The sequence below is a fragment of the Eublepharis macularius genome, chromosome 1 (assembly GCF_028583425.1).
Source record: "Eublepharis macularius isolate TG4126 chromosome 1, MPM_Emac_v1.0, whole genome shotgun sequence".
Classification (NCBI taxonomy): Eukaryota; Metazoa; Chordata; class Lepidosauria; order Squamata; family Eublepharidae; genus Eublepharis; species Eublepharis macularius.
This window is the reverse complement of record NC_072790.1, coordinates 105,704,030-105,727,697: the sequence shown is the minus strand read 5'-3', so window position 1 is coordinate 105,727,697 and position 23,668 is coordinate 105,704,030. Positions and strand designations below refer to the sequence as shown.

Genomic DNA, 23,668 nt, shown 5'->3' with positions numbered 1-23,668 from the left:
TCTTGCCCCATCTTCCTTGTAAACTTGTAAATTTTCAAATAAAAGTTAAAAAAGAATTAAATTTTTTTTTTTAAAAAAAAGAAAACTGATGTACAGATAGATATACTATAGAGTGTTGGACTCTAATGTGGAGAACTGGGTTTGATTCCCCACTCTTCCACTTGAAGCCAGCTGGGTGACCTTGGGTCAGTAACAGCTTCTAGGAGCTCTCTCAGTCCCACCCACACCGCAGGGTGATTGTCGTGACTCGTGAGGATAATAACATACTTTGTAAACCGATGTGAGTGGGCATTAAGTTGTCCTGAAGAGCAGTATATAAATCAAATGTTATTATATCAGCTGCAAGTGGGTAGATATCTTTTGTTACTGCTACAGTGCAAGCCTAAGCATTTTTACTCAAAAGTAAGTCCTTGTACCATCAGTAGTATTTACCTCTAAGTAGATATGCATAGAATTTTGGCATTAAACAAGCAGCACTATATCTCTTGAAGGTCACTACTGGACTATTACTATTATTCCTGTACATTTCTTTAGGCAATAAATTGAAAATGATTTGTAACATCATGGGTCAATTAGATTTGTCTCTAGCAATAATGGGTATAATAGCAGATCTTATTATTGATGAGACCCTGCTTGTGCTATTTAGTCTGCAAATGTCAAGAGTTTCTGAGGTAATTCATTTAGGAAACTGTAAAGGTCATTTAAATGCTGCTATTCAGAGATCGACCTTCCATCACAGAGCTTTCTCATTCTTTTGAGAAAGCGTCTTTCCGTTTTGTGTTGCAAACACTCATGTAATAAATGCGGTATTTCTTTATTCTTATTTTTACAAAAAGTGTTGCATTTATAAGCTCTTGGTAAGCCGATTTTGCCATAGTGAGCTTCTTTGAAAAAGTGACAGCAAAGTTAACATTTAAGAGACCTAAATACCAGGTCACAAGCTGTTGAAAAAAACCTATTGGAAGGGTAAGACCTTTGGGCAGGGGGTGGATTCTGTGCTCCTTTGGTTTCAACCTGGAAAAGCAAGTGTTATTTTTTTTTAAAGAACAGAGGAATTCAAAGTGCTGATTTGTGATCCAAGAGGTTTTTCTCTAAGGGACAATTATATATAGGTCCTCCTTAGTCTAAAAACAATATAGGTAACAGCGCTGAGAGTTTCTTTGGTAAAGTTCAATATATCCAAGAAAAAGACTTGTACCATATCATACATTCCCTGATGTTGTATCTATTGGCAAAATAGCATACCTGTTTGTGACAAGTTGGCGTGGCATGAGCAAGCATCGGTGGGGTTAAATGCTCCTTTCCATAGTACACTTTTGTGAATATTATTCAAGTACCCTGGTGGTTGCTTGGAACTTCTTTTAAAAAAGGCAGTGGGAAATCGTGATCCTGGATCTCCTACACAGCATGTCATTCAGCTCCTTCAGTCATTATTTGATCAGTATATGAACTAATGGAACAGTACATTTGCAAAATTACCCAAGTATTTCAGATCAGGCTTGTTTGACTCTCACTAGATGAATGTTTATGTATCTGATCTTATGGTTTGGCTGATAAAATACATGCCATAGAATGTGTTGATCCAAGATAAATTGGCCAAGTAAAATTGGGTTGGGAAATAGTTTGGTTGGAGTTCTTTCATGCTCACAGAGCAATGTATTTTGAAATGTCTTGTGTACCTTACATGAGTTGTTGAAGGGAAGAAAAATGTCCTGAATAAATAACTGATTTTTTTTTTTGCAAGGAGGACCATAAAAAGTTGAAGTTACTTCAGGCAGGGGAAAGCAACAGCTTTAGTTTGACAAATGGATGATACTGGAGACAAGCTCCAGAGTTGATTCCAGCCATTTGACAATGTTGTCAAATGAATGGCTTTCAATATCTGGTCCTACAAGTCACTGGTTCAAAACCATTTTTAGCATGAAGAATTTAACCAGCCCCTCAGCTGGTTAAAAACAGGAAGACAAAAGTGACTCTCTGTCAAGGAGGGATGCAAGGGCAAGTTGCCAAGAAGAAAAGTCATTGTCAAAAGGCAGCTACTAGCATGGGGTATGGTTTCCCCATAGCATGTAGTTTGGGTCTCAAAGAGAAATTAGACTGATCTCACTTGGACTGCCTGAGGCTGGGAGTCAAGAGGAACAGGGGAGACAAGGGTTGGTGTAATGTCAGGCCTTGAAAGTAGTTTGTGTATTTGATTCCTGCTAATTAAGGTGAGGTTTTGAAAGTACATTTACTGTAGTTAAAAATTCAGGCCTCTAAAAGAAACAAGAGGGGGCTGGATGGGTGAGTGAAGTGTATTATGTTTCGATGGTAGCTTTACTCTAGAGGGCAGAATTGTTTTGAGGGAAAGAGTTCAGTGTGTGTTGTCCTTGTGTTTATCAGAGCTGTTCTGCGGAAAGAGAGAGGAGTGAAGTGTTGTAATCTGAGGGAACTCTGTGTGTTCCTTTCTTTGTTGATATTAATAGCCTAAGTAGCAGCTGGGGGAAAGGTGTCAGTCCACTTAGAAACATTTGAAGATCTGTACCTAACTTGAAAGCAATTCACTTATAAACTACTAGTAACAAAGCCCGCTCTGGGAAAAAACACAGTGGGCTCTAGAAAGGGGAGGGCAGGCAACTGGCCATTGCCGGTAATTGATCCCAGCCAGGTGAAGGGGAGGTGGGCATTGCCTCATGCTCCACACCTAGAGATGAGCACAGAACAGAAAAAAACCGAACCACTTGGTTCTAGGTTCACTCATTTTGCCAGAATACGAACCACGAACTTCCAAATCGCACCTTATTCCCAAACTGGTTCGAGTTCGGGGTTCTGCTACCACCTGGCGGCACCCCCTGTGCCCACTTGCACAACCCTACAGGCGACCACACACCTGGTGTATGGGTCATGTAGGCGGCCACCCCCTCCTTGCAAGCGGGTGTTGGAAGGCGGCCAGCAACCTCCCAACTTGGGGCGGGGGGTCTGGCTGCTGTGTGGTGTCATCCCCTGTGCCCGCCCTCACAGCCATACGGGTGCGTGCACGCAAAGGCGAGCTTAAGAAGCGTGCAAGTGGGGAGCCTGAAGACAGGAAAGCTACCTGTGTAGTTGTCAGCAGGCAGCCCCCAAAACCAACTCCACCCAGACACTGTCCCCAGCTGGAAAGGGGCTCAAAATAAAATGAAACAGTGTTTGTGTGCTGACAGTGTGCATGTGCACAGCAGAAGCAAGCTGCACTCGAGAAGCGTGCAAGTGGGAAGCCTGCAGACAGGAAAGCTACCCGTGTAGTTGTGTGTCAGCAGGCAGCCCCCGAAACCAGTTCCACTCAGACACTGTCCCCAGCTGAAAAGGGGCTCAAAATAAAATGAAACAGTGCATGTGCTGATGGTTTGCACAGCAGAGACGTTTGAGCAACCCTGTGCAGATGTGAATCTGCACACCAGAGGCACGAGCCCAGTGACACTGGCTGGAGAGGCACTCCAAATAAAAGTGAAGAGCACTGGAGGAGTGTGCAGAAAAGAGGGCAGACTTCACTGCACCACACAAGTCCACACAGAGAGCAAACAGCCCCGTGCGGGTGTGAATTAGCTCACCAGAGGCACAAGCCCCCCAAAACACCACCTAGTCAGTGATGCAGGCTGTAGAGGCACTCCAAATAAAAGTAAAGGGCACTGGAGGAATGTGGAGAAAAGAGGAAAACTGCACTACACTACACAAGTGCCCACAAGTGCACACACACAGGGAGCCAACCTACAGAAAAGTGAGTCTCCTTGGAGGGGGAGGCCCACACAAAACCCTCCAAAAGACAGACCCTCCAAAAAGCAGAGGAAGAAAGAAAAGCAAATAAAAGAAGGGCTCCTTGGGGAAGGGGTGGCACAAACCCCCAGAAACCATACCAGAAGATTGGAGCTCAAAAAAGCAGAGGGGGAGAAACAGAGAAAAAGCAAATAAATCTCACTTAGAAAAGCAAGAACCCAGTCCCACTCAAAGGCCTAGGACTAGGCTGGGGAGAGGTGTGTGTGAAAAGCTAGCATTGGAATGGGGTGGGGAAGAAAGGGAAAAGAGCGCCCTTTTCCAAGAACCTCCCCCAGTCCCCAGTAAGAAAAGAAAGAAAGAAAAGAGGATTTTTAGTGCCTTCCCAAGAAGCAAGAAGTGGCCACAAATCCGCTCCTAGCAAAACAGCCAGCCAGGCAGCCAGCAAGCTCTCTACAACCCACTCAGAAGAAAAATGAAACCAGGTCACATGGCTTTCCATATTTATAGGAAAAGCCAAGATTAGAACAACACAGGAGCGCTCTGGTTGGAAGAAAAAGGTGCCTAACATGGTTTTGGAGGAAGAGATTGGTGTTAACATGGCTGCTGAAGACCCATCTCCTCAGTTGCCTTAGAGATCCTAACCCTCCCCCCCCTTTCCCTGGCTGGATTAGCCAGACATGGGAGCTCTCTACTTGCCAAGGACAGCTGCCAATCAAATGTGGAGGCCTCAGATTGGGGGCAACCTGAAGACTGCCACCATTGCCTGGGTGATGGAATGAATGTGTGTTGCTGCTAAAACCAGGAAAACGGAACAGTAGGAAAGTTTGTTTGTTTCTTTAAAATGTGGCTGCTCAGAACGCGTTTCTATAAAAATGAACCAGGTGTTCCAAACGGAATTATGTTCCGTGGTTCATTTTCTGACCATCTCTATCTACTCCTAATCCCGGCCAGTGAAGTGGGGGCAGGATTTTCCTCCTGCTCCACGTCTAATTCCAGCAGGGTGAAGACAGGGGATAGGAACTGCTGCCTGCTCCACTCCTGATCCCGGCCATGTGAAAGGGGGGCAGGCATTGTCACCTGCTCTGCACCTGATCTCGGCTGGATGAAGGGGGAAGGCATTGCCATCTGCTCTGCTCCTGATCCCAGCTGGGTGAATGGGGGCGGGGATTGCCTCCTGTTTTGTGGCAGACTCCATCAGGGTGAAGGGGAGATGAACATTGCTGCCTGCTCCGCATCTGATCCCGGCTGGATGAAGGAGGGCGGGCATTGCTGCCTGCTCTACGCCTGATTCGGGGGGGTTGAAGGGGGAATGGGCATTGCCACCTGTTCCACTCCGGATCCAGGCTAAGTGAAGTCGGAAGCTGGCATCGCCTCCTGCTTCGCTCCTGATCCTGGCTGGGTGAAGGCAGGGGATGGGCTCTGCCACCTGCTCCACTTCTGATCCCGGCTGGGTGAACGGGGGGTCTGGGATTGCCTCCTGCTCTGTGACTGATTTTGTCCAGGGGAAGAGGGGCGAGCATTGCTGCCTGCTCGGTGTCTGATCCTGAGCCCCCCAACCTTAAACGACTTCTCACTCACAATCATGAATCGGCCAGCAGAGTCACCAGCACAGGTACCAGGCCCTGCAACAGACCCAGATGCCAGCTCTGCCCCTATGTCTACCCAGGGAATACAATTACAGGACCCAATGGCATCAACTACACTGTCTCTGGCTCTTACAGCTGCTCATCCTCCAATCTGATATATGCCCTCATGTGCCAACAATGTCCTTCTGCTCTGTACGTTGGACAAACCAGCCAACCTCTACGCAAAAGAATAAATGGACACAAATCTGACATTAGAAATGGAAACGTCCAGAAACCAGTGGGAGAACACTTCAATCTACCAGGACATTCCATCAAAGACTTAAAGGTCACTGTAGTTCAACAGAAACCTTTCAAAAACAAAATCCAACGGGAGGCTGCTGAATTGGAATTCATATGCAAATTTGACTCTGTCAAGCTGGGACTGAATAGGGACTATGAATGGTTATCACATTATCACAGGTAAAAGATTTCCTTTACAGAGGCTGGGTCTGGGGGAGCCCAGTGACACCTGGCATGGGCTTGCGGGGACCACAGTTCTCTTTGTCAGATGCATCTGACGGGGAGAGCTGTGGTTATCGAAGGCTTATACTGCATTGGAATTGTTTTTGCTGCTACAAACTAACAGGGCAAACTCCAACTGACCCCAACACGAAAAGGAGATGTTTACATTTACTAGCAAAGGAATGTTTTGGTTGCACCCTCCCTCCCTCTCCCCCCCTAATTGCCTCTTCTCTCTCCTCCCTCCCTCCTCTTCTATATTTGACCAGTTTCTGTATCATGTGTCTGACGAAGAGAACTTGATTCTCGAAAGCTTATACTACAATAAAATTGGTTAGTCTTAAAGGTGCTACTGGGACTCTTTTTGATTTTGCTAGAGAATTGTTACAAAAAGTTATATTGCAGTTAGTCTATAATGCATCACAAGTAGTTTTTTGTGTTTAAACTGAAAGTGGAATCTCAATTGATCCTCTTCTGTTGCTTTTCAGATCATGTCTCAGTTGGAGGACTTGGAGACAGTTTTTATGAGTATTTGCTTAAGGCATGGCTGATGTCCGATAAGACTGATGAAGAAGGCAAGCAAATGTATTATGATGCTGTTCAGGTAAAAGAAGTATAAATATATTTATGATCACCACTTAATGGATCCAAAGAAAAAGACGTTAAGAAACTTATTTATTTGATGTTATTTCCTACGCACAAGCTAGAAAAATTGGTATTGGCACTGCCCAAGAGGTTTTAAGAATTGGAAAATGCTCTCTCAATCATAAAATATATTTTAGATTTATTCTTATATAAAAGCTTTTAAAATAGGTTTGTGTGCAAGTTTTAGCTTTAGTTCTCAGTTTATAAATTTAAGAATAAAGTGTTGTACTAAGAATGACTTACTCCTAACTTTCTTTAGACTGTACCTATCTTATGAACCTATGTCCAGATGCCCAATTTTTAGTTTCTCCAAAACTGTAATGTTAATCCAAGCCTAATCATGTGCAAAAAAAAAAAAAAATGCAAAACTCAAAAAAATGTGTAACTCTCTCCTCAGAATTGCTCGGTAAAAGAAGCATTTCAGTAAATTAGTGGAAGTGTAAAGAATTTGTCAATTAGGAACATTCTGATGACACTTTTCCTGTTCTTCAAAACACTGAGAATGATCTTACAGTATTATTTTCCCTACGCCTATGTGAACAGCAATAACTGAATATTGAAAATCTATAACTTTGAAGCTCAGCTCTCTCTGGCTGTTGTGTTTTACATATTTTACAGCTGTCCTTGTTTAATGAAGATGTATCATTTATTATTAAGAATATATATATATGTATTAATATGAAATGCCATACTAAATGCAGCTCTAATAAAAGGTAGTTCATTAAATAAGCCTGTACCCCTTTAAGCAGTTACAATCTAATTAATTAATTGTGGCTGAGCTCAATAATAGAATTATGGAGAAAAGGGTAGGGGGGGGCCTCAATTAAATCGGCAAACCCTCACCCCTCCCCTTCTGATCCTCATAAGCTGCGACCATATTTCTGTTCCTACAAGGTGTATAGTACAAGCTATTCATATAATCAATGCTTTTTTGGTTATGTCAGTACTCATATATAAGGTTGCAACAGTTTCCATCCATTCATCCATTAGGACTTGAAAGACCCTCTCAAAAGTGCTGGTACTCAGTATTGGTGAGTACTGCCACAAAAAAGCCCTGCGTATAATGCTGAGGTCACTGTGAAGCAGGTTTATGAGGACATATATACAGAAATCAGGGAAGTGATTAGGAATACTATGCCCAGATCAGACTACAAACTGTACCACAACTAACAACCTCCTGCTGTTGAATATCAAATACGTATTCTCGTTAGCATTAATTTTTGGTTTATGTCATCAAAAAACAGCTGCTCTCAAACCTTCAAAATCTTCCTCCTCTTTGTTCTCACTATGCTTGTGAGAGATGGCAATCAGAAATAAAAATACCCCTCAATGCTGTGTTCACTCAAATCACCCTTACACAAAAAGGGTTCAGCCTGCATGTATAGTGAATGGCTCAGGACAGCAGTAAATAGCTCCTTAAACAAACTCCCCTTCACCAGTGAAATCTCTGCATCATTCTACCTACATACAGTGTCAAAATAATGTTCACAGAGGTGTCTTCTTGTATGTTTGACCTATCGTCCTGCTACCCTCTTAGTTTTATAATGGGATTTTCAGGAAGTCGCTCATTGCTTTTGGTTAGGTGTGTGCTTTTAGGTATTTCTGATCCAAAACAATGCTGGAAATTCCTGTATCATCTTGGAAGTACCTGAAATGAAACAAGGCATTCCTGAAATTGGGGGTTCCCATTTTGGGGCTTATTTCAGCTATTTTCAGGAGACTTGACATCCACTCTCCAGAAGCCAAATCAAATCTCCCAGTTCAGCATCCACTGAAAAAAGTGGAAGTAGACCTGGCCTGGGGAAACTGGATGCCAACTTTACCAGTACCTAATGTTCCTGAAGCCAAAAAAATTCAGTCCAAATGTATTTTGTAAATGATACCATTACTCCTAACATTTCAGAAAAATGATATGTCCTTTCTGAAATAATGAAACAAGACTAAAATGATTTTTTTTTAAATGCACAGCCCTGCTTTTGTTCTTTGTCATGTCATATGGGAACTACGCATGCGCAGGCCAACCACAGATATTCTAAAACTCCTAAAGGTGCAAGACACTAGCCTAGCCTTTTCGTCTGCCCTTCCCCCAGCATGGCTATAAAAGGTGGGGCAAGTGGGTCCCTTTCTCAGTTCTTCTTTAGCCGCCGCTGAAAGACGTGTCTTCGCTTACGCTCCTCAGTATCCTAGTTATCAATGAGACATGACTTTAAAGTCTCTCTTTAAAAAGTGTACCCAATTGAGGTATGAAGATGGCCCAATCTGATGTGCACAATAAATGCCTGTCTGGGCAAGGGCCATGACATCTTGGTTGAAAGCAGCTTTTTTGTAGTCAGCCTGAAGGGTGCTACAGTCTCTGAGAATACTAATACTAATACTAATGCTGCACACAAAGGACCACAGCAGCCAGAATGGGCCTCCTTGATTTCTCCAGCATGCTTAGCACCTATTGCTGCTGAACGGGACCAGTCGGTTCCAGTCATTCCCTCAACAGCTCTACCTCAGTGCTAGTCTGAGCTGCCTTCAAAAATGGCTAAACTCAAAGCAAAGCTTGCCAATAAACAGTCAACCCCGAAGTCGCAAAAGAGGAAAATGGCCTTCTCGCCTCCAACCACATCAGTGGCATTAAGTCACCCAGAGTTCTGAGAACTCCTTTTCCAATGCCCAGACAGCATTCTGCATCATGAGAGATCCCAAAGATTTTAGATTTGCCATCAGCTATTTCTCCACTGCCACCTTCCCCTATGCAGCCGTGGAAAGATGCAAGGCTTCTTCAGATTCATCCGAAAGCGACAATCATCAGGAATTGGCTGCGCATCACAACCACCATCAGATCCGTTATTCTCCATACACTTCACCATACCATTACTATACCTACAGGACTGAGGGATCGCCAGGCATGTACCCTCCTCCCCACTATTACTTCCATGATGAAGACAGTTACGTCCCCATTCACCCAGAATCAAGAACTAGTAAGGCCAAGCCTACATCAGATCCAGCCATGGTTCCTGAAGACATCGATGTTCTGGAGCCAACTCTGAATCCCATAACTCACTTGGAGAATGACTCCAATGTCTGATCAGATATTGCTTCCAAACCTTCCCCACCAGAGTTTCTAACAGAGGACTCTGCTGTATCTCAAAGTGATGATCTCTGTTTTTATACCAAACAGTTAATCCAGATGGCGAGATCCCTGGAAATTGAGGTGACCCGCTCTGCTCTAACCTCTTTGGATCCAGTCTTCAAGGTCTTTCATTCAGAAGTGGCAGGACCAGTGACATTTACACGTAATGAAAGATTTATGGTCCAGATTGTCCTCGACTCTGGCAACATCTAAAAAACTGGACAATATGTATAAAATGAAACAAGACTGTTCAGGCTTCCTGTTTACTCACCCTCCTGCCAGCTCTATTGTCACTAAGACCCTGCAAGGCAAGGGCCTTCAAAAAAGCATGGGCCATTCAACTCTGATAGATAAACAAGGTAGGAAACTAGACATACTGGGCACAAAGGTTTATGGCTCCTCCACTTTAAACTTTAGAATTGGCAACTACGAGGCCATTATGGCCCAATATCAACTCTTTTTATGGGAAAAGCTTGTCCTGTATCTAAGCCTTATCCCAAATGATAAGCAAAGACTAGCAAAAATTTTACAAGGAGAAGCTCTAAGGCTCTCCAAACAACAAATTAATACTGCCAGACATATTGGGGACTGCTCTTCCAGAGCTATGGCCTCTGCAATTGTAATTTGTAGACATACATGGCTTACAACCTCCACCAAAGAATGAGAGTGAAAGATCTTCCCTTTGAGGGGACAGAACTATTTTCATCCACCATGGACGAGGCATTCAAAAAGATCAAAGATGATAAATTGACAGCTTGGTCTCTGGGTATTATACCCATACACCCAAACCCCTTAGACAAAAACTTCCTCCAAGCCATATGCGCCTTATAATACTAAATATCATTGGTTCCACTCCCAACCGATGCAGGCATTGCCCAGAGGCTCTAAACAGCCTTCTTCCTCAGCCTCTGCTCAGCCTCATGTGGTGAAAATTTCTGTGGGTTGGCTTGGGGGGAACTGATTGGAATGGATTTTATTAGGGCAAAGTGTAAAATCCCACACCACTGTTGGGCAAGCGGACACAGCCTATTCCCCCAACCCCCTCATGGTGCTTTTTGTTCGTTCCATGGCCCTCTGCATGAGCGATCTTTTGACAGGGATGCTTCACAATCCTTCTCTTAAGAAAGTTAAAACTACACACTTAATATAATGCTCAAAGGACAGAGTTTTATTTTCTACAGAGACTAAGACCACAAAGCAAGTCTTTACAAAGATAGAAACTTAACATTACACTCTAAGTCAGAATACAGCTTAACACTTTAACTTATAAATACAAGGCATACTTAATACTTAACCTAAGTCATGAAACGAACAAGGGTCCCCTTGGACTGAGCTTAGCCGGGCAGAGGGGTTCCAAGCTGGAACCTCTCTTGCCGCTTGACCAGAGCGTCAGCACCGTTCTAATGGCAGTCACCTTCTTTTAAAGGTGTCTAGGGGAGCTTGTGACATCACTTGGTAGAATGTTCTCATGCCTAAGGATTCCATAGATCGTACCTTCCTGCTTATCAGTTTTCCTTGCGGGGCAGAGGCCTTTGGCATTCATTCAGCGTGCTCAGAAAGCGAAATGCTTCAAGCTGAGAGGCATCTGGTATGCTCTTGCGGTTAAATGTGAAAGGACCTTGAAGGTGTCACGGGGTCCTCACTGTCCTAAATTCTTTCCCTAGCCTGCTTGTGAAGGAGTCAGGAGAAACTAAAGTTAGAGGAAAAGTAGAGCAAAGGTGAAAAGCCTTTGCTTTAAGTGTTTGAGAGACCTTTTTTCTCATAAGCCTGGATGGAACAGTGCTAAAGGCCTGAGATTTTCAGAACCAAATGCTATCATTTCATAATTCCCACGACATCTCGGAGGAGATATTTCTGAGCTAAATCAAAAATCAAAGGATCATAAGAGTAAGAGGGGGAAATGCAAATAGGAGGGTGCCCAACCGTGGAATCTGAAAAGCCCAAGAGACAATTTCCTTTTTCCTGCCTGTGAAGAATATTGAGCACATCTCTTGTTGAGTTCTGCAGCAAACATATCTCTTGTTGGAGATCCCCATATTGTAAAAACAGGGTGAAGAAAGTCCATGTGGATGGACCATTTGTAGTTCTGGGATTTGGATTGATTTAGCACATCTGCAAGCACATTGTCCTTGTCTGCTATATAAACTGCATAGAGAGACACTTTAGAACATATGTGACTGGCCTGCAAATGCACAGCTCCTATGTGTGCTTGTACAGAAGATCACTCAGTGAACAATAATTACGAGTAAGTGAAACCTTATTTTCTTCTTTCTGAGACTTGGATCCAGCAGTGTGTTTTCATGGACAGAAAGATTTTCACCTGTGGAGCATAACTTTCTCACCTTAGTTGCTGCAGCCTAAAATGCCCCTGAAATATTGGGGACATTTTAAACTTCAACAGGAACAGTGGGGAGCGGGGGAAAGTTGCACTCTGTGGGCAAAAATCCTCCCATCTACAGAAACACACCACTGGATCCAAGTCTGACTCTTCACAAAGTGAATAGCTAAATTCAAGAATTTTGTTTGTAGGAGAAGTTTTGTACCTTTCCCCAGCAGCTCCTTCACCCCAACTAGACAAAATCAGTCTTCATTTGTGTGGTTCTTGATGGCCATCCAGGTTAGACTTCACAGTTCTTTTCTGCTCATTAATCTGCTGGAGATCAGTAATGTGCACTGCTCACTTTGACCGTAGTCAGGATTCTTTCTGATTCTGATGTTACCCTGGATAGAGCAGAAGTTTTAAAGCAATCAGTGAGACACTTCCACATGGTTAGAAAGTTTCCTCTGCAAGTGTATGTTATAGATTGAGTCCACTAACCTCTTAGGGACAGGCAACCTGCTGCTAACTAGAGATCCTTCCAGGAGACATAACATGAGTGTATCTGATTAAACAGTCATTGATTAAATTATTGTGATCTCACATCTCCATCTCCGGGATTATTATCTGACCTTGAATATTCAGATTCCCCATTTGAAGGCTAATATCCTATGGAACTGCTGTTGAGAGATTATTCTCCTCTGCCCCCATTACGGGTATCTTGGATTGGGCACTCGCTATGTCTGAATTTTTAGCACTTTTTGTAATAGATGTCTATTGCATAAGAAATGAAAATCTCATATGATATTGCAGGCTAGGATTTTGCTCTTCCTGAATTCGAATTATTAATCCGCACAGAAGTGGATAAAGTAGTGCTGGACAGGAAGGGTTAGAACCAGTGGAAAATTTCCATTAACAAAGGGAGGCATCTTCATCGATCCCCTCAAGATGAAGACCTCCAGTTCTTTACTTCCAGCTCTTCCTGGGGATGGGGGTCCCCTGGCCCCCAGGGATAGAATGGTGGACATTTGGAGCTACAGCATAAGATGCAGGTTAGGAAGTCCTAATTCATTAATAGAAATCCCTTCTTTCATTGGAAATTTGTAAGGGATCCTAGCCAGAAATTTTTAGATATCTATTTTACATTTATTGCACACTATAATACACAATTACGTTTTATTTTTGCAGTCCATAGAGACCCATTTGATCAGGAAATCTGGCACTGGTTTAATGTACATTGCTGAGTGGAAAGGTGGCCTGCTTGAACACAAAATGGGCCACCTGACTTGTTTTTCCGGAGGGATGTTTATTCTGGGCGCGGATGGAGCTCCTGCTGAGAAAATTGAACGCCACATTGAACTTGGTGCTGAAATTGCCCGGACGTGTCATGAGTCTTATGATCGCACAAGTAAGCATTGAAAACTTTTGAGTAGTTCTGTGCCAGAATATTGTTTTAAATTTGTCTGTTTGGATAGTGTCATCCTTTTAGGGGGGTTTTTCCACCTGATATCATAGACTTGTGACACTGTTACCTGGAATAGGGCTCCTTGCGAGTAAGTGGGAATTAGGGCAAGGAGCAAGGCTATGTGAGAAGGGTAACTATGGGATAACCACCAGTATTAACGGGGTCCTTTCCCCAAGGAAGCAGATGAGGCTTGGTGCTTTTAAGGTCAGAGAGTATTTTTATTTAAAGAAGAAAAACCAGGAAAACCAACATACAAACAAGAGGCAATTAAAAATGGTTGGTACACACACACATACACATGAGTCCTAGGAAGCTAGCCAGAAATTGGAATAGGGTGAAGGAGGAGGGAAGTATATTTACCAGTCTCTGAGAGTAGTGTAGTTCTCAGAGGAAGAAAGCTTCAAACGTTCAGTGTGCTTGGCCAGAAAGAGACTTTGGGAAGTGGCCCCACGGGAGCAGCACTTGGATCCAGTAAGTGTGCACAGTTTTAATGGGGCAAGAGCCCTAGTTCTTTTAGGCCCTATAATATAGGGCAAAATGTGTCCTGAGGCTGGGGAGCCCCATCAGCCATTGGAACAAAGGCCGTAAAGGTCGATCTCTGGGAATTACAAAGGTTTGATTACCTTGATTACTTGCTGCCAGGGTGTGTGAAAGGAAATGCAGAGTCTCTCCTGCTGCCTCACAAACGGGCAGTTTGCTAATCTCCCCGGAGCTGGGTTGATGAATTTAGATATGAAAATGCATGTTCCCAGAGACAAATTTATCAGTGCTGGTTGGTTGATCCTTGAACTTAGGGTGGGGATTTCATCATGGAAGGAGGGTATTGGAATGTGCTAAGTGGGTTGACACAACAAGACCCTTTCTTATCACAGGTCATGCAGCAGGGGAGGCAATAAATCAAATCACCTCAGTCCTCTGTATTTGCATGAACATTCCTTTAATGCCTTAATCTCCCGGGAGGGACTCAGCAACACCGGCTGGAATTCCCCCTGCTGCATATCAGGCTGCATTACTTCAGGGTAGGGGTGTGCAATTCAGGTTTCCAATTCAGGAAAAATACCCCAATTGGACCCGATTCACAAAGATTCAGGATTTCCGAATCAGCCCCAGTGTACCAGGTCTGTTTCAGAAACCACGAATCAAAGATTCCTGAAGCGATTTGTATCACTTCGGGAAGCTTCGGGTCAAGGGGTTTAAATGCCCCTTTCCATGGTGCTGTGCAGTGGCATGGAAAGGGGCATTTTAACCCCTGAATCAACTGCTTGGTGGGGCATTTTAACCACTGAATCAGCTGAGTCAAGCCTCCGGGGTTAAAATGCCCCTGTACAATGGCACAGAAAGGGGCATTTTAACCCCCAAATAAGCTGCTTGGCGGGGAGTTCCCTGCCAGGCAGCTCAGTCAAGCCAGCGGGGTTAAAATGCCCCTTTTCGTGGCACTGTGCAGCTGGCTTGACTCAGCCCCATCACATCCTTTGCTTGCTGCAGAAGGGGTCGGGCGATTCCCTGGCCCGTTACACAGAGAGCCAAGTGAGTGCTCCACAGCAGGGCTACAGAATAAAGCCTACAGCCCTGTCGCATCTTTCTCCCGCTGCAGAAGGGGTCAGGTGATTCCCTGGCGCCTTGCACAGCGGGCCAAGTGTGCACACCACGGCAGGGCTGCTGGCTGATGCCTACAGCCCCATCACATCCTTCATCTGCTGCAGAAGGAGTCGGGCAATTCCCTGGCCTCTTGTGCAGTGGGTCAAGTGAACGTTCCGCGGCAGGGCTGTAGGCTTAAGCCTGCAGCCCCATCGCTTCCTTCGCCTGCTGCAGAAGGGGCCAGGGGATTCCCTGGCCATTCCAGCAGTGGGCCAAGTGAGTGTGGGTAGGTTTTTAAACCTATACTTTTCTAGCCCCTTGCAAGGGGCTAGAAAAGTGTAGGTTTAAACTTCCCTCCCCACTGCTTATTTCACCCAATGGGAGGGGGAAGAGGGAACCCCCTCTCCCCCCGCCCCCCATCGAGTGAAGTAAGTGGCCAGGATGGAAGTTTAAAAGCTTTTCAGTGTTCTCTGAATATTTACGGAGCGTACCGAAGCCAGTCAGTAAGCAATTTCCAAAGTTGCTTGCCACTTCAGAAATTGCTTATTTCCAACTTTTTTTCCTTCTTCAGAAATTCCGAAGCAGGAAATCCAATTTTTTTTTCTTGCACATCCCTACTTGAGGGGCCCTGTGATTTTTATATCACAGGCAGCTATCAAACAGCTATTAAGTATGGTGGAGGCCAGGGCTGACTGCTTACAACACATTCAGAGAAGATCATGTAATTTCTAACTTAATATGTTAAGGGGTGGGAAGAGTTCAGAGTTCTTTCAAGAAAAAAAGGACCCTGAAGAAGCTTGCTTTGTGCTCTTGAAGAAAAGTAATGGAATGTTGTATCAATCATTATCATTATGTTGTTCATCGCCCTGAGCTGTATGTATTCAGGGGGAGGACAGTTTACAAATTGAAACAATAAATAAATAAACAAATAAATAAATATGTTCAGCCCACTCAGTAGCAGGCAATGTTGTCATGTTTTTTCTACAGTAAGCTACCTCGCTGATGCAGTCTTCTAGCTGCTGTAAGTAGAGATTGGTGATGCTATCATATTTCACAACCGTACTCTTTTGACTCAAAAAATCCCCATGTTGTGTTTTCCTTGTGCAATTCAAACCCATGAGTCTTTATTTTCAAGCCGTTTTCTGTTTTCTTGCACCACATTTTCCCATCTTTTCAACTGATTTTTGTATCAGTTGTGTATATAATTAGTGTGGAAAAGCAAAATAAAAGAAACAAGCAAACAAAGAACACAAACAATGAAAATAGGTGAACAAAAAGGTTTATATCATTATAATAAAACATCCTTTTAAATGCATATTAGTGTATCTCTGAAAGCTGCTGTATGACAGTCTATAATCTGTTTTCTTAACTAAAAAGTCAACATTTTTTATAGCAAGATTTGTACCAGTTTCAACAGAAACTGTGTGCTTGTTTGACAAGCATGTGTGAAAAGCTAGACAGAACTCCCACACCAAAAGTTATTTGAAAACTTGCAAATACTCGCACTTACTCTCATTTATGCCCCTGTTAAAATCCATAGAGAGCATACATGGTGTTCTAAAACTTATTTATATTGTTAGATATATTTATTTTAAAGTGTTTTACGGTGAGATTTTAAAGGTTTCACCAGTCTCTAAGAGTATTACTTCATTCCTGAGTACAGATTTTGACTGCAATTACTAATGATTAGTAGAGGTGTTTCAGTAAGGTGGAATAGTATCTTCACACTTCAGGGCCAGTATGATGTAATATTTAGTGCCAGAGATCCAGGTTCATCCTCCTGCTGTGCCATATAGCTCAATGGATAACCCTCAGCCAACACTCTCGGGATATTTTAAAGATATAATGGAGAGGGTCATGTATGCTGGCCTGAGTCTCTTGGAAGAAGGGTGGAATAAATGTTATAAACAGCGCAGTAATAAATGAACTTCTATCTGTATAATGCAGGCATACACAGCTGTTAGTTAGCAGCAAAAGGTAATATAGGCCAAAGTTACTACAGAGGCTACCTTTACATTATAATTTAATAGTAAGTTACCAAGCATTTCAAACGGAAATTATGTATAGACCAGGAGACCAGAATTAATGACAAAGAAGTTTGTTTCAGATAATCAAGTGGAAGGAGTGGGTTGTAGATTTCGTAGGAGAGGGTTGTAGATTTTCTTACTATGGAACAATGTACATACAACTTGCATATACACTGTTATATGTCTATATCATCCAACCTAATTAAGATCTTCTTCTCAAGCTCTGCCCTCTATGCCCTTACCTGCAAAGCGGAGAGAGGTAGCAACCAGAGATGATGCTGTTTCAGCAGTATGACCTTGCCTCTGGAATAGTCCATCCCTGAGGCTCACCTGGCACCTACTTTATTTTCCTTTAGGTACCAGGCCAAAAATTAGCCTTTGAATGGTTGCATCTTTTTTAACCTGCTTTATGAACTGCTGCTAGCCCAGGGACTGTTTTACAGATATCACCTTAGGCTGATCAGCGTTTGTTTTTATGCTGCCTTTACGCCCTCGATCTTTTTTAATGGATTGTTTGGTTTTGTTGTATTTTACCATTGAACCATCTGGAGGAAGTCTGTTCCGAAGAAGCAGCTTATAAATGTTCTGGACAACAGCAACAACAAAAACCTAAGCCGCATATGTGCAGAGATGCTAAGAAATAATGTAAATAAACATTGGCTCATTGGCTCAGTATACACAGTTTAGAGTGGAGGTGTGTGTCAGTAGACTTTTAATTTTCCAGAATTCAACAAATTAATTTTATGTACTTGGCAAAATTAGGATTTTAAATGTTAAAACTCAACATTTTCTCAAATATGTTTTTTCTGTTAAGAGAGGATCTAGACGTTTTCAGAGAAATATTCAACCAACAAATATTATACATCAATCACTATTATGAGAACTTGCAGTGTGTTTTGGCTACAATTTGCCATGTTAATGTTTACTATGGGAATACTTTATTTTCCTTCTGAATTATTTCCTCTTAAGAATGTCTATAAATTATGGGTAAGTCTAGTTATGTTTTTCAAAATATTAGTACTTTCTCCATTGAGACCTAGAACTTTGTGCAGCAGTAGCACATACATTAACTGTTGGAGCTGAAAAATTGCAAAAGTTGTTTCTGCAGGGTAGTATTAAACTAACAAAAGTAACTCAACATGGTTCTTCTGCATGCCAAAGACTTAAAAATCTTTCACACCAGTGCTGATCCTGTTCTATATTGATTATTGTGTCTAGGCATGAAGCTGGGACCAGAAGCCTTTAGATTTGACGGTGGAGTTGAGGCAATTGCTACAAGGCAGAATGAGAAATACTACATCTTGCGACCTGAAGTTATAGAAACCTACATGTATATGTGGAGATTCACCCATGACCCAAAATATCGGCAATGGGGTTGGGAAGCTGTAGAGGTAAAATAGATGGAGCCTTTAAAATCTTAACCTTTAAAATCTTAATGTTGACAAAGTTATATTTCAAAATTGTACAACATGAATTTTTTCCAGGCTGAAGAGCTAATAGCAAAAAAGTAGCATGGTGCTTAAATAAAAGGAAGTATGATTACAGAGAAGTATAAGCGTACATCTGCTTCTATCTAATAAATTAAGGATTTGATCATGTAATATTACACTGAATTTTGAACAGTTAGCTGATTTTAGAATGTTCTTGCTTATTGCAAAGGAAAACACATTTTTTAATGTATCCACTTTCCATTCAGTTTGGGATGAAATTCTTTCTGTTTCTAATGTGTATATTGCCTTTTTAAATTGCCTACAAGACTGGTACTTAATGTTCTCCCTCTAATATGGCAGGGATAATCCTTTGGATGAGCAATCTTTGACAGTTTCATCAGATTAGATAGCAATTACAGCTAGAAATGTTTCTGTCCACGCAAATGGAAATGTAAAATGTGATTGCTTGATTGTCCAATGACAAGTGAGCAGCAGGGAGGAAGCTCTGCTTTCTCCCTGATCCTCCTCACCAGCTGATCTGGTGCTGCTTCTCCCACTGAAAAAGGCAACAGCTGTTTGTTTGTATTTTTGAAGGCTTTCACGGCCGGAGAACAATGGTTGTTGTGGATTTTCCGGGCTGTATAGCCGTGGTCTTGGCATTGTAGTTCCTGACGTTTTGCCAGCAGCTGTGACTGGCATCTTCAGAGGTGTAGCACCAAAAGACAGAGATCTCTCAGTGTCACAGTGTGGAAAATAAGTTGGCAGGTAATTTATATCTACTCAGGAAGGTAGGGTTGGGCTGAGTCATCCTGTAAGAGTTTCCAGGGTGTGGAATGCTAATGGAGGGAGGCTTCACTGTATCCTGAGGAGGTTCTTTTGCATATGGACCTCCTCAGGATACAGTGAAGCCTCCCTCCATTAGCATTCCACACCCTGGAAACTCTTACAGGATGACTCAGCCCAACCCTACCTTCCTGAGTAGATATAAATTACCTGCCAACTTATTTTCCACACTGTGACACTGAGAGATCTCTGTCTTTTGGTGCTACACCTCTGAAGATGCCAGTCACAGCGGCTGGCAAAACGTCAGGAACTACAATGCCAAGACCACGGCTATACAGCCCAGAAAATCCACAACAACCAGCTGTTTGTTTGCTTGCTTGCTTGCTTGCTTGCTTGTTTGTTTAATGTTTAGAAAAATTATGTCACCTCTTCAGAGACCTGCTTGTGACAGCTCAAATATAAAACAAAAATAAATCATAAAAATATGTCAGTAAAACCATTAAAAACCCAGAACATAAAAACCAAAGCATTTTTGTGTTAGTTACATCTCTACAAAGAATTCTGCCTGCAACTACCACCCCAAGCTCATAATTAATCTACTCTTCAATGAATAGTTTCCGCGGATGCTTTGAAACCTCATCATTTTATTAATTCATAATATATTTTTGCCATGCCAGGTAAAACAAAAACTCAAGGACATTTCTGACATGTTAACAGAATTTAAAACAGGAAAATGAGATGTTTAACGTATGCTTTGCTTTCCTCCAAAATGGCTGCAAACTTAGTATACCTGGAAGTTCAAGGCATATTTTTTTAGCTTCTGCATCTCAGCCATTTTAAATCTCTTTTGAAACTAGGACAGTTCACATTCCTCTCCAGGCAGGCTCTGTGTCATATTTTAAACTAATGGTACAAATGAATGATGAATAGAATTTTCAGACTGTATAATGGTAGGTGGTTGTTGAGCATGTCTCAAGTAATGGTCTCTCAGCTCCATATTCTAAAATACATAAATTATTAATAGACCGAAAAGGGGGAACTAATGTACAGCTGTTAAAAAGACCTCACTAGATAAACTGTTCAGGAACAAAAATAACATCATAAAAATTAGGTTATATTTTTGCAATGATGAATGTATTTTTATTGCTCAAATATGAATAAGTGTCAATATAACATTTATCTATTGTATGAAGCGCTTGGTCTAAATTGATGTATAGAATGGATGAATTAAGAAATTGGAAATATAATCTTGTACATTCAGATTTCTTTCACTTGTGGTGGCTGTACCCTGAAATTCTGGGGTGTCTGTGTGAAAGATAGAGGAATAAGGCTTTGTAATTAATTAGTGGCTGCAAAAGTTCTTTTAACAAAACTTCCGTGTATTAAGTATAGCTTCAAAGAAAGAATGGTGGAAATGGCTGATAATCACTGAAATAGAGCAGTTTTGTAGTGCAGGAGGTCAAAATACTGATATGGAACCCTTTATTTGTTAGATGAAATTTGAATGAAATTCAAATATTTTTTCTTATAATAGACAAATTTAAGACCATAGGTTTGATCCAAGGTTTCTGCAAATGTACACCATTTGTGAAAACATTGAGCTAATCCCATATACTGCTATCATTTTAAATCCTCTTGTGAATGTGTTTTAGGGCTGTTTATATATTATGAATACTATAGAAATTGCAATCTGTTTACTTATTGCAGAAAATGAAATTAAAAATAGACTTAAAATAGTCATGATTCCCTTGGTCCCATTGATTGCATGTTAAACAAGAGTTTTAAGGTCACCTTATACAGAAACTTTACAAAAGTGTTGTGTATATATTATTGGGATTACTAGATTTGTGCATATTTTAAAGTAGAACCACACATTCTAAATTAGTGAAGGTCTATAATATTAATATATAACTTTTTTTTAATTTGTAACTCAGGCATTGGAAGAATACTGCAGAGTAGATAGTGGCTATAGTGGCGTCAGAGATGTTTACAGCAACCATCAGAGCCATGATGATGTGCAGCAGAGTTTCTTCCTTTCAGAAACGCTCAAGTAAGTTGAATTTTAAGAGTTCAGTTTATGTAAAATTGCAAAAGTTTAGCCATTTTTAAGAATGTATGACCCTGTAAACTTCTGGGTTTTTTAGGTTAAAGGAATTCAATTTTTTCCCCTAAATTTAGAGAATAATTTTAAATAATTCAAGTTTAGCTGCCTCATAAATTTAGACATTTTGTTACACCATTTCACTTTTCCTATGCCTGTCAGTTTTTGCATTTTACACTTTTGTAATGGATTGTATTATCTAGTTAAGGATAAATTGCATCAGCTATTGCATTATTCATGTTTAGATCCTGCATGTGCACTTCTCCAGCCTTAGGAAAGAAGGTGCATTGCTAGCTGATTTATATCCTAACAATTTACACCCACTGAGTAGAAGATCAACTGACTATTCCAAATCATCAGCATAACGGACAGCTAGCTCCACTGCATTATTTAAAGCTACATTGTATAATTATTATTACTTATTATTACTATTATTTATTTATAGTCCGTCTTTCTAACTGAGATCCAAGGCAGATTATACAGTGCGGGTGGAAATACAATATAATCAACAGCCAGGACAATCACTGAACAAAGTATAATAATGAAGAACAGAAAATTCAGTGAAAGAGATAGAAGAGAGTATGGGAGCAGAAAATTTGACAAAACAAGCATAAAGCCGAGTGCAGAGTTGAAATCTTTCTAAATCAAAGTGTAATTAACTTACATGGCATGTTTAGCAACATGGAAAATTCCTAGTAGGCGCATGTCTATAGCAGTAGACAATACCCAACAGAGTAGTGTATAGTTCCTGTTCCTCCCAATGCATCTCTACAACAGCCCTATAAACTGAGCAGAAAGCCCTCCTGAATAATTCAGTTTTGCATAGTTCTCAGAAAGCTAGGACACTGGGAGCTTTCCTGACCTCCTCAGGCAGGACATTGTTAGCCGCCCTGAACCCATTCATGGGGAGGGCAGGCCAGGGTATAAATTTGATAAAACAAATAAAAATAAACTCTTTATGGTGGGGGCTACTACAGAGAAAGCATGTGTTCAGGGAGCTGTTGATTTTGCCCAACTGCAGGGCAGTATCTGCAGAAGGCCCTGTCCAGATGAGCAATGCTGCCGTGGCTGAGCAAAAGGGGAGAGCAGCTCTGTATCTAGAATAACACATAGGCTGTTAACTGAGTCAGCCAGAGTCAACTGAACCCCTTCAAAGGTCAGAAGTACAATGCCCTTTTGTTTGCTTTCATCCAGTTGACTCAGTACCTCTACTGCATCAGTACCTCTACTGCATCATCAGGGGATTTGGATAACGAGATATAGAGCTGGATGTCATCTGCATATTGATGGCATCCAGTTCCATAGCTATGAATGAGTTCTCTTAAAGGCTTTACATAGAGGTTGAATAACATGGGGTATAAGATTGCGGTTTGTGGAACCCCACAAGATAATTCCGCCATTGTGGATAGCTGGTCTCCAATAGCAAGCCTTTGAGTATGTCCTATGGGGAACAATTTAAACCAGTCCAAGGCACATCCCCTAATACCTACTTCTGCCTCTAAGTGCCTCAGCAGGATGGCATGGCCTAAAGTGTCTAGGCTGCAGATAGATCCAGAAAGAGCAACAATGAAGCATGGCCTTTGTCTACATTCAGGCTTAGGCCATCAACCAGAGCCACCTCAGTCCTATAGCCTGGAATCTCAGTGAGAAAGGTGGACTATAAATAAATAAATAAATATTTTTAAAACCTCACACACTGAACAGCCGTCATCAATATCTGCATGCTTGCTGTCTGTCCAGAGAATCTGAAAAACTTAGCAATTGTACAGTAACAATGTTACTCTAATAAACTGGAAAAAAGAGAGGAGAAATAAATGGTTCATCTACAGTCTTCTTGTGCAGTCCCACATGGGACTGTGCACGCACAGGCCTGCCGAATTCGGAGATTTTTAAAGCTCATAACCACTAGGGGGCGCCCTTGCCTCTCAGTGCGCCTGCGCAGCCATATTTCCTGCCGAAAACAGCTTCTAAGAGGCGGGGCGCCCCTGATGTACTCTCAGTTCCTCTTTTGCCATCGACTTGAGAGGTTCTGGCTCACTTTTACTTCTTCAGTGAGAGATGTCTTATCTGTAAGAATGTTGGAGAAAGCTTTATTTAAGCGATGCATTTCATGTGACAAAAATGACTAAATCTGATGGCCACTCTAACTGCCTGTATTGTTTGGGGGAGACCCACAACACACAGGCCTGTAAACACTGCCACACCTTCACCCCGAAGGCCAGAGCAGAGCGGGCGGGTAGATTGCAAGCCTCTTTATGGCAGCGTGCCATGGCGGCAACCGATCCTCTGGCACCGGCAAAACCTTCTGCCTCACCTGGATCATCTACCCTGCTGAAACCCGGGCCCTCCAGAGCTAAGACACCTCGTTCCCATTCTTCCCTGGCCCAT

The 23,668-nt window shown here is 42.1% G+C and overlaps 1 protein-coding gene across 1 annotated transcript in view; it reads left to right on the top strand.

Annotated features, from left to right (window-relative positions):
- MAN1A1 (mannosidase alpha class 1A member 1) overlaps nt 1-23,668 on the top strand; it is a 110,723-nt gene that overhangs the window by 74,404 nt on the left and 12,651 nt on the right. The window contains exons 8-11 of the mRNA XM_054987735.1: nt 6,302-6,417; nt 13,085-13,304; nt 18,185-18,357; nt 21,114-21,229. Coding sequence (XP_054843710.1) covers nt 6,302-6,417; nt 13,085-13,304; nt 18,185-18,357; nt 21,114-21,229 — 625 coding nt within the window. The remainder of the gene's footprint in view (nt 1-6,301; nt 6,418-13,084; nt 13,305-18,184; nt 18,358-21,113; nt 21,230-23,668) is intronic.